The following is a 12,281-nucleotide window of genomic DNA, read 5'->3' on the forward strand; positions in this document are numbered from 1 at the left end:
TAAAAACAGTATAAACAACTTCCTTGAGGCAACTTCTGGACACAGAATTTCTGTAAAGATTAAAGTATAACAATTCTAGGATAATTATTTTTAAAAATATGTACATTCATTCCAATGTCCTAAACCCAAGAAGAAACCCAAGCAAGCTGTACAAAAGTTGGCCACTAGTCTTTGTCCAGTTAAGATTACGTTCAGCTTTGCTAGTCTTGCCGTATTTCAACATAATCAACAAAAGTTTTACTTGCTTTTGTGTAGGAAATTCCCAAACTTTTGCATAAATCCTCTCAGCTTATTTTCATTAGGCTGCAATGGATGGTAAGCAGTTGAGTTGTAGCTGGCCATGTGATTACTCCTGCCATAATTATTCCCTAAGGTCTTGCTTTTGATATCTGATAGATGTGAACTGCTGTTGGCTGCATTTCCTGCAGGTTGGCTAGCATTTTCCATCTTACAAAATGGCTCAAAGCGACTATAAACACGCCTTTCACTCAAACGAGATCTCAGCTCCTGTTGGGGTTTTGAATTTGCCAGCTGTGGTGTCACCGAACTTGCTCTTTGAAGTGCAGAAACAGGAGCACTTTCAGAAGCGGTATTTGTGGAGATTTCCTTCATATCTTGATACTGAATCTGTTCTGTGTTAAATCTTGGGGTAGATGCATCTCCTGCAGTTTCGATGAACTTACTTTCCAGGGGGCACAAGAGAGGACACATTTTATTGCTTTCATCAGATGGAGGTTTTTGAGATTTTGGTGACTTTGGAGACTTTGGAGACTTTGTTGGGCTACCAGTGACATCTTCTTTACTTCTGTTCAAGCTCCCTTGAGAATTTGCTGATGTGTTTCTTTTTCTCCTTGGGGAAGAATCTGTCTTATTTTCAGAAATCTTTGGTTTTTGATTCTCATCTTCAGAAACCAGTGTGTCAGAACTACTACACATCCTGTAAAAGGCAGGACCTTTGTTTTTTGACAAGTTTTCCTTCTTGTCTGGTGTGAGATTAAGAAATGACCGCAATTTCTGGGATCCTTTCTTTAGAAAACTTGGGGAACTTTTACTTTCTTTCTTTGATGTGCAATCCTTACTAGACTCCTCCTTGCTCACTTCAGTGAGAACCGCCATAGAGATTGCCTTGCTAGCAGTTGGGCTCTTTAGCTCTCCTTTCAGGTTCTTTTCCTCCTGTGGCAAGTGATTGGCCACACTGTGCAAACTTTTAGCACTCTTCAGCATGTCTTCTGGAAGTTTTGGACCAACTGGCTGCTTAAGTCTATGCCTAGTCAATGTGCTGTAAACATAATTGGATGCATGCTTGTTGGCACCAGGGTCCAATATGGACTTCGAATTAAACATGGGAAAACTTCTCCTTTTGAGCACATTTTCATTCTGAAGGTTCTTCAGATTTTCTGAATGTTTGTCTGTACACAGTGTTGTGTACAAATAAAGTGATGTGTCACCAGTTGCATTTGAATTTATGGGAGGTTTTGTGCTGTCTGCAATATGAATTCTGTGGTTTTTTGGTGCATCTGATTTAAGAGGGAAGTTTGTGCTAAGGTCTTCTGAAATATTGTCTGTTCCATTTTCCACACTTGGAGCATGATTAGATGTCCCTTTAGGTGTTGCACTTCCCTCTGACCCAATTATAGTTGAATTTGAAGAACTTGCACAGCTGCTTACTTCCTGCTGTTCAGGTAAAGTTGGCTGAAACACCAACGACGATCTCAAGCGAGAATGAGAATACAGTGCATGAGCTTTCATATTTTCAGCTGTGTCATAGCTATCATATCTGTCACCCACAGCTGACCCATTAGACTCTACCGGATAATCTGTTTGATCATTCAAATATGACTTTATTCTCCAGTTACGTAGGAATGACTTTGTTGTGTGTTCGAGAGTTGGCATCCTTTGCTGCAGATGGCGGATGTGATTATCTGTCCCGTTAAAAGACCTCCGCACAATTGAATTTCTTTCTGCAAGATTTACTTTCGGTCGTGAAAACTGATCAGCAAAACTTTGCTGGGGAATATTGTAGTTATTTGCATATCCTCCTCGTAATGAGGAAACAATACTAAGGCTATCAGATGGCATTTTCCAAGCATTTGATGGATTGTTGGCTCTGTTAATAGCTCTGTTGAGCAACAGGTAAGGTGTCCTTTCTGGCTTCTCCCCAGCATAACTATGTCTCTTCCAGTGCTCATTTTTTTCACTAGGTTGATACTGCTGGATTGGATTTTGCACATTAAAACCTGGATGAAATGGTTGCTTATTATAGGCTTGATTTCTCAAGCCATATTTATCTATTTCATTTACTGCATATCTTCCACGAGTTTTCCAACAAACAGGATCTATCTTGTGAACCTTGTCTTGCCTACCAAAAAGGTTTCTTTGGCTAGAAACTGAAGCCAAAGAAGACACTGAGTGTTGGTATGTATCATTATCCCAGAGTGTCCTGCGACTGTTTACCCGCACTAGTTCTGGAGCAAATGAGCTAGGAACAGAAGAACGGGCATACAGTGTCCTGAACTCTTCATCAAAAGATTCCACAAGCTGTCCTGTGATAACTTGAACCATACTGAGGTTGGTTTTTTCAAATGACCACATAAAGCTGAAAGAAGAACAAACGACCATTAGATGCAGTTCTTTTAAGTATTACACTAGTGCTTCTTGCTATGGAAGCTTTTGCACAAACCTGGGGTTTGTAAAAATACTTTCTAAATACATAAAAAAATAAATGTTGGGAATTATTAATGTAATTTAGACTCAGAAGGTCTAATCTAATACCAATAAAACTCAGCTGGAAACTTTCCACTGCTTTCAGTGGGAGCAGGAATGAGTCTATAACTACCCTTATAACTGCCCTTATAAAAAGTATTCTAAGAAAGTATTCACAAATGTAGAACAGGGAAGTACAAATAATTAATGGAAAAAATCACCTCTACAAAGACTAAGGCAGGATTAACTATACCCACTATATTTAGTCTTCAGTCAGAGAATGTTACTGTGTGGTTATGTTGTGAAAAAAAAATACATCTGAAAAAATATACAGGACTGCTTCAGCAGTTTTTAATGTACTTAATTCTAAACATATTTTCAAAAAGATGGAGCTCAGAATCATTAAAAAGTTTACATTTTCTACTATGCACATTGAATTGGATACGAACATTTCTTTTATTGCAATAATAATGCTTTGATGAAGTAAATTTTCCTCTGTTGTAAAAGATGGAACACATGCTCAAAGCTAAGTATCTGTAAGTATTTTACAGCTACAAAATGAAATAAAATAAATTAATATGTACATTAAGGATGTAGCAACAAAACTAATATCATGGTGTGTAAAGCATGCAATTTGTAAATTACAACAACGAAAAAACCTGTTTTGAAATCCTAATTTCATGAAAAAAGCTAGAAAAAAAATTAAATCAATGGACTTATTTTATTTGCACTTTTTATCTGGATATTAGAAAATAGGTTTGTTGTATTGACAAAAATAGCTTGTTGCTGTAATTTTTTTTTGCTATTTTTGTATTTTTCAGGAAGTAATAGTGTGTTGAGATTAAATGAAATCATGTTGCATAAATTTTTTTCTATTGATTTTCACAATTAAGAATAATACAAAATCTTTGAGACAAACCCCCAAACTTTAAATTGACTTCAAAGTGACAGTTCAGAAAGACTCATATTTCCTGTTATAAATAACTATATTATTTTACTAAACAAGCTTAATTTCTACAGAAATTGATGATTCCACTGCCTGTGGTACAAGGCCTTAAAGCAGCGTTGTTTTTGAAAATGAAATGAGAAAAACTATTGCATTCTCACAAACCTTAACACTGTGTGTAGATGTCAAGACTCTCCCTGCACTGTCTTACACTGATTAATTTATGAACTTGTCATCTACCCCACTATCATTTATACATGTCAGTCTGAATTTGGGGCTGAATCTCGAAGGAAATAAAAAGTCATATTTTCAAAAGCTTACAGTGGTGGAAATCTATGAAAGGCAGTGGCTGTAGATCTGGTACCCAGACACTATGCTGGCAGAAACTAATTCAGTGGGCCAAAGGAGAAAAGTGTAGCATGAAAAGAAGGAAAATATTTAATATTGTGTGAGTTAAAACATAGTTTTTTTCCAGCTCTGCAAAGTTGTAAATTCTTCTAGCCTACGCTTTGCACACATACACTGGAAATAAAATGGAACGCAGAATAAAGAAAGTCAAACATAAAGAGAGACTTGGGCAATTCTGAATTTGACCACCATTAAGTGCCACACAGTCAGTCAGTAATGTTATCTTTAGAAGATTATTATGTGGAGGAACTATCCAAGCTAGCTTAAAAAATAATTCTGGTGGCCTTTTCTGAAGCAAATGTTAAACAAGAACAATTCAGGCAATATAAGACAAATCAGGATTTTCCTCCCTTTTTAGCAAGTCTTCAGGTTTGGCAAAACCTACGTGCCTTATTTGTTATTTGTGAAAAACGAAGAGAGGACCTGTTAGGCTAGTTAGCAAGAAGTATCTTTGGTAACCTGTTAAATTACAGAAAAGATAATCAAATGAACGCATGTGCTTCCCTGCAAGAATTTTTACAAATAGGAAAAAGACCAAATTTGCTATAGCAGTAGTGCTGAGATGACAGGTTTGCTATGGACACTTCAGTGACTGATCTTACCTGTAGGAACCATATACAACTTTCTTACAGTCAACAAGAATAAATTTTTGTTCCATTTTTCCATGGAATTTTGCTCCTGTTTTAGAATAATAATCTTGTCCTTTCACTGTCCGCACCCTCATGTTCTGAAAAAGACAATCAAAATACTTTACTTGGTCTACTATAGTCCATATTAGCATGTAGGGGGTTGAAATTCAGAGGAACAGTAGGAGAAAAGCTACATTATTACATATTAATAAACTCTGCGGGGAAGTAAACTCTGATCCAACTTCCTGCCTAGGGACTCAAAATGGCAAGTCACTGCTTTGTCTTCAAGACTGATGAGATTCCATACGCCATAGAAAAGGAAATTCCACTTTTCCATATCCACCACTTCCAGAAATGAGGTTCTGGCACAAGAAGTCTTCAACAAGGGGAAGAGGTTTTGAGCTGTAAAAAAAATTCTTTCCATCATCTGCTGTACATATTTATAAGATTTCCAAGTATCTCAGCTAATCATAGACAACACCTAAAGAGCCAGGATTTCTTTTAGTTTAATTGAACAAGGCTGCTGTATCTACAAACACATATACCCCACTCTGAGAAGGGTGTCACGTGGTGCCAGAATCCCTCAAAGTTTCACCAGCAGTAAGGTTCCCTATCTAAATTCAGAGATGCTAACACAACATGCATAGGTAGCATGAACTCTAGCAGCAGTTAATTTTTAATTCTATTAAGCTTTATGTTTTACTCATGTGAATTCAGTAAATGGTACTTGGGAAATTTTCCACTTTATCTCAAAAATGAGGTTAATTTTTATCCCAGGCTACTGATGAAACTTATTCAGCTAAGTCAGTGTATTCTTTTTTCTCTCTCTCTCCTGTCACTTGTTTCTTTAAGCCCATAGAAATAAAAAAAATTTAAAGAAGTGTTACTACACCTTATGAACTGTACTAATAATAATTTTCAAAAAATTCTCATGGAGATGTAGAAAAAAAAAGAAATTAGTACACAGAGGTGCTTATAGAAAAATTAAAATTTATATTCAATGCAAACCAACCTACAGCATCTACCTCATGTGGTTGTGAAGACATAAAATGCTTCACAAGACATGAAAACATCTTGGAATATAGCTGTGAATGATAACAATATTTACTTTAGTTTCTAGCCTTGCCATATTTTTTTCTAGCAACACTAATTTGTGATAATTTACAAGTACTCCAGTGGGAGTGAAATCCATAGTTTAGCATTGGCAGTAAGAAAACAGAATCTATATGATTATTACATAGTCTGTATATATGGAAATGGTGCAACATAAGACTTGTGAATACAGAGGAATGTCTTGCTTCACAGGACTGCTACAAGGATAGGTTGCAAATCACAGCAGACATGCTCTGTAAAGGTCAGGTATAGGTGAATTAGGGCTGTTAATGAAGCAAATGGAAAACATCATGTATACAGTAAATTCAGCAAAATCAGGAGGATGAAATAAATAGGATAGGACTATTTCAGATGGAAAGGGCCTGCAACGATCATCTAGTCCAACTGCCTGACGAATTCAGGGCTGACCAAAGGTTAAAGCAAATTATTAAGGGCATTGTCCAAATGTCTCTTAAACACTGACAGGCTTGGGGCATTGACCACCCCTCTAAGAAGCGTGTTCCAGTGTTAGACAACTCTCTCCTTAAAGAAATGCTTCCTGATGTCCAACTTCCTAAACTTCCTGTGGTGCAGGTTTGAACCATTCCCACATGTCTTGTCACTGGATACCTGGAGGAGGAGATCAGTATCTCCTTCTCCACTTCCCATCCTCAGGAAGCTGTAGAGATGTTTAGACTTACAAGAGCATTTAAGATTCCAGTCTACAAAGTATGACTGAGTTTGCAATACAGTTACGTAAGACTTCATTGTCTATGGGAGCACCTGTACATTTACCTAAAACATATGAAGTTCCAGTAGATAAAGGTTATAGGAGTTTTAAGAATAATGTCTACTACAATCCAATGAATTTTATCTTTCCAAACAGAAAATTCAAAAAATTAGGAGACAACATCCATGAAATGAAAGCACATTTCCAGGTAACACTTTCTAAATCAGTATATATTTCAGTGTTGCTATCTTACGGTTTAACTCAAGCTATTCAAGTTCTTTAAATTTTATTCACCATTTCGTGAGCTTTCACTTAGCATTTTTGTCAAGCTGTGTTTGAACACAAATGCAACTCAGTTAAAATGTAAAAAGACAGCATTTAAGAATTACTTTTGTTTGTGAACTAAATGTCTTGCAAATGTGCTAAAAACAAAGCTTATCTCTTAATTAGATAAATAAAAGAAGTAGGATGTAGAAGTGTTGTAAAATTTTAAAAAGTAAAAATTTTAGAAGTGAAAATACAGGTGGTGAATGCTTAGGTCTACTTTCAGAAACAGCTACAACAAATAAGTAACAACCCAATTTGCACTACTGAATGGGAGGTGAATGTAAGTTTGCATCTCTACCTGCTAATCACTTTTGACAACCTAGCATTGTGTCTTTCAATTTTCTGCATTCCAATTAGAAGTTTTCTTACCAACGAAAGTCAGTTTTCCCACTTTACCAAAGTGTTTTTGTTAACTTTGAACAAGACAAGCCCATTGAAGAAAATAAGTTTTTTCTCCAGCAGCTATTCAGTCTTTAACTAATTAAATAAGAAAATTTTATTCTAAAGATAAATACTGTGGAAAAAGTAATTCCTGAAAAAGAAGATAAGAAAATACTGGAATTTACCCATTCTAAAGATAACCATAATAGTAAAGCCTTATTTACTATAAAATAATTTCATTAGTTAGTAATGAAATTTGCATTTACTTTGGTTTACCCAATTCTATATACCACATAATTGTATGTGTATGTCAGATTTATATTTAATTATATTGAATCATATTTATGACATTATACTTTGAAAAGGTAACTTGAGAGTCAACTTATATGTTTTCAAATAACCATAGCAAGTAACATCGGCCTAAAGACATGCCAGTTGAACACATCAAATCTTACTGAGACAAGGTCTGATAGGTATTGGACAGGATATCACTTGGGAATCTGGAATGCTGGAGGTACAACCAAGGCTAATGGTTTGCAAATTACCATACTATATAAAAAAAAAATAAAGTTTTGCCTTAGGTACTCATAAATTGAAATATAATTTCAAGTAGGCATATCTAAAAAAGGAGTAAAATTTACATTAAATTCTTGTTGTTTTGTGTTTTGTTTTTTTTAAATTGTAGTCAACGCTTTCTCTGTTCTCCTTTTTGCTTTCCTCCTCTTCAGTATTTTTCCTCCTGCAGCTTTTCTATCCTGATGCCTCTATCCTGCACTCTTTTCCTCCCTTGGTAGGTACCAGATGAGAACATGACACGTGGCAGAGATCATGCTCACCTTCCTCACATAACACTTCCTTTTCCTCCACAGTTCATCTGGCATTCTTCACCAGCTTCAAACCCTCTAATTATGTGCCAGGAATGCATACGTTGAATAATCACACAAAATACAGACCATCTTTGAGGATATATTGTTACAATGCATTCCACTTAGGATCAGAAGCAGTAAATATACACATACTGAATTACAAGCCCCATTTGGTATGAAATGTTGGGCTTCACCTTCCTATCTGGTTTCATCTTCAGGCTATAGGACTCTCCTGCTTACTCTAGTGTGTCACTCACCACTGCATAATTGTGGGTAAAGCAGTAATTTATTTATTAATGGAGGTTTTTGAAACCAAACAAGAAGTTCTTCTCTCTCATCCAAAAGGACATTGTAGGACACTCGGGAATATTTAAAACATCCAGTGGCTGCAGTTTCAGGATAGCCATCAGGTCTATCCAGTTAAAAGACACCTAAACAATGAATGGGAAACAAACTCTAATCTCCTTTTATGTACAACTGTACACTATAATCTCAGAGAGAGCCACATAACCCCCACTATACATTTATTTTCATCAGTAAAAACTCTCCAATATGACAAATAAGTACAGTGAGTACTTATTTCATTTCAGCACTTTTTATTTGTAGACACTGTTTTTGTCAGTGTTCAATTACTGACCCTGTACTTGCTGTCAAGAATATGCCCAAAGAAGAAAATGCATGTCTACCTAATATTTAGCTAACTGTTTTAAAGGAAAAATAATCAAATTTCTCATATTGTTCCTCATTGCTAATATTATTTATTATCCTGGGCCTCTCTCCTCTAAGATATAATAGGTCACAGAATCACAGAATATCTCAAGGATCATCTGATCCAACCTTTCTTGGCAAAAGCACAGTTTGGACAAGAGGGCCCAACATCTGTGCAGCTGAATCTTAGAAGTGTCCAGCTGAGAAATCCACCACTACCCTGAGGAGATTTTTTCAATGGCTGACTATTCTCATTGTGACAAAATTTTCTTGTGTTCAACCAGAATCTCTCCAGGAGTAACTTGTTCCCAATACCCCTCGTCTTTTCCATGTGACTCCTCGTAAAAAAGGAGCCTCCATCCTAGCCTTTCCATACTGGAAAATGATGATAAGGTCTCCCCTTCTCTTCTTAAGGTTGAAATAACTAAATTCTCTCAGCCTTTCCTCATCTGGCAGCTTCCCAGACTTTGGATAATCTCTGTGGCCCTTCTCTAGACCCTCTCACCCTGTCCACATCTTTTTTAAGTAGTGGGGACCAAAACTGAACACAGTATTCCAAGTGTGGCCTGACAGTTGTTGGGTAGAGTGGGATACTGAGTTTTTTATCTCTGCTGGTGATGCCCTCATTGATGCAGCCCTGTATCCTGCTCGCGTTCTTTGCTGGAGCAGCACACTGCTTGCTCACATTAAGCTTGTTGTCCATGGAGCCCCAGGTCCCTTTCCACAGAGCCACTCCCCAGCTGGGTCTATCCCAGCCTGTGCAGCACTCCTGGATTATGTTCTCCCAGGTGCAAGACCTCACCCTTGTCCTTGTCAAACTTCATAAGGTTCTTGTTAGCCCACCCTTAAAGCTAATCCAGGTCCTCCTGCAGGGTGGATCTCCCTTCTGAAGTGACCACGTATCCACTCAGTTTGGTATCACTAGTAAACTTTGTCACTGTATACTAAATCCCATTTTCCAGATCACTTATGAGGATATTAAACAGCATTGGACCCCGTACTGATCCCCAGGGGACTCCACTTGTGAAAGTTGTCAGTTTAAAAAGGAGCTATTAACCATATATATATATATAAAAATATATATGTGCTGTACAAATGCTAAGTGGTTTTCAAGTTTGCTTCTGTCTGAATCTGATTCAATAACCACTTAAGACTTGACTGGAGTCTGGCCCTTGCCACAGAAGCTTGCTCGCAGGTACAATATCATGCTGTGCATGACTTTTCAGTAACCAAATTTGACTCAGATGTGGAAGTACTGGAAAAGTTTTGATAATTTTGATAACACTGGTGAGAAAAAACAGGCTGTAAGTAGGTCTCAAGAGCAGCTCCCACTATGCATTTAAACATACATATCTGGAAGCAGACTTCACAAAAGGAAAGTAAAATCAATTCTTCAGTGGTTGTATTTTCTCTTTCCTGCAATTCATTAAAAATACTGAGAGGAGTATCAGGAGATAAATGGTTCCTGCTGAATTGCTTTCAACACTCTTCTGTAGCAAAATGATTTTTCAATATTGACAGAGGAGTAAAAATAGGTTTCTGAAGAGCATAGAACCTCCGCCACATCTCACTTCATATCAAATACAACACAAAGATCTGTGTCAGTTCTTTGTCAGGAGCTAGGTTGACTTCTTGTTGTAGGCAACACCACTGCCTACAACATTGGTTTTTTATTTCTAATCCAAAATACACTGAGCATTCTGATGGATCTGGGGATTGTTGTCTTGCAGTTCAAATCTGTTTCACAGTTTGCTGCAGCACCTGTCAGTAGCAGAAAAAAAAACCCGCAAAAAATTTAGTTATTAGTTTCTGAAAAATCACCTGAAAAAAAGTCTGAATCTGTAACAACTCTTCATCTTCAATGCAAAGGAATTGCTGACCGAACGAGTCAGAGCAGTGACAAAGTTAATCAAAAGAATATTAGGTAGAGAAAAAAAAAAAAAGAAATGCAGTAATTACTAAGGATAAATATAACACAGTCAGGAAACAAATGAAACCAGGGAAAGAGAAATGGGAAAGTACAGGAAGATGATTATTTATCTGAGTTCCACTGGTGATGTTAAGGCGAACATTAAGTAAACAACCCACAAGAAAACATGCTAGAGGAAAGATTAAAAAAGCTCCTAGTTAACCTCTGATTTCACATTCTCCTATATGGAATTCACAAAATAATTACAGAAAATATAGTCTATTCATTTCTTCAATTACATCTTTCAATAAAGAGGGAAACATGCCTTGATACGAAGTCAGACTACAGATGAGAAAAACTGGCTGTGCAGACATTTAATGTAGATTTATGAATAAAATCCTCTTTTTTTCCATATAAAAGACTACTTAATTGCAAATATGAATTAAAAAATACAGTTTTGCTAATCATTGCATCTCATTTTTTAATGATTCAGAGGGAGAGAAAAAGAGAGAGAGAAGGTGTAGGGTCCGAAAAGCTTTACAAAAACTCATCATGAGTGCATAGCCTAAGAAGCATCAGCCATACTCTAAGACTGAACCAAATCATACTAAAGAATAATAAGACTGATGCTGCTGGTGCTACATCTTCAGGAAAACAAATAGATCCATACAACTCTATCCTCTTGCCTTCACTAAACAGAAGGGGAAGACCAAAAGCAAAGAGTACAAAAAGTTGAAGATGTTATTTTTTTTTCTGAACCTTTTTTCACTGAACCTTAAGAGGATGGAAAAAAGGGAAAGGGAGAAAACATCTCTGAAGTACTGACTGTTCTTTATAGTCATCTCCAGTTTTTCTTTATCCTCTAGTAAGGTGTAGCAATTACTGCAGGAGTAGTAAGTTGCTATTCTCAGAGCAACAGTCACTGGGAGTAGCACTTGGATGAGAAGACCATTAATTTGAACAACTTTATTACAAGCTAAACTGGAAACGCAGCACACAACAGGATTACTGCTTAGCGCTTTGGCATATATGTTTTATTTTCTGATAAAACTCAAAGCATTCTAAGTAAACCTTGCAGAGTGAAGATGTATTTTATTTCTCCCACTATTACAAAACAGAAACATATAAAATACAATGTCATTGAAGAGGCCAAGTCCAAACCTCTCGATTCCAGACTAATCCATATAAAATACACTCTAATGTATGCATTTTAATTCTTTCAACCACAGTATAAATACCTATAGGTCTACAAAACTGTAGTAAAAAGACAATCTCGAATCCACTCAAAACAAGTTAAATTTTTGAAAAAGTTGTAGATACAAATTCATGGAATTAATTTGAAAATGCATACTATGACATTTTTGAGATAACACTTGAAATGCATGGTTGTAATTTCTTTTGCTTTGGAAGGACGAAATCCATTCCATATATAGACATAGACCATACTTTGCAACCACTACAGCATAATTAACCCAAGTAATCAGCAAATGGTAGTATCTCAAGTTCCATTGCCAAATATTGCTGAATACTGATTTCATAAGGCAATCACGACTAGCGTTTATAGAACGACAACATGGTTTTG

The 12,281-nt window shown here is 36.4% G+C and overlaps 1 protein-coding gene across 1 annotated transcript in view; it reads right to left on the reverse strand.

Annotated features, from left to right (window-relative positions):
* Positions 1 to 237: 237 nt before the first annotated feature.
* The window catches only part of FAM83B (family with sequence similarity 83 member B), a 45,609-nt gene continuing 33,565 nt past the window's right edge, over positions 238 to 12,281 (reverse strand). The window contains exons 3-5 of the mRNA XM_018077867.1: positions 4,660 to 4,784; positions 544 to 2,596; positions 238 to 507 (exon numbers count right to left, since the gene is read on the reverse strand). Coding sequence (XP_017933356.1) covers positions 238 to 507; positions 544 to 2,596; positions 4,660 to 4,784 — 2,448 coding nt within the window. The remainder of the gene's footprint in view (positions 508 to 543; positions 2,597 to 4,659; positions 4,785 to 12,281) is intronic.

The sequence above is a fragment of the Manacus vitellinus genome, unplaced genomic scaffold, assembly GCF_001715985.3.
Source record: "Manacus vitellinus isolate BGI_N305 unplaced genomic scaffold, ASM171598v3 scaffold_4_pilon, whole genome shotgun sequence".
Lineage (NCBI taxonomy): Eukaryota > Metazoa > Chordata > Aves > Passeriformes > Pipridae > Manacus > Manacus vitellinus.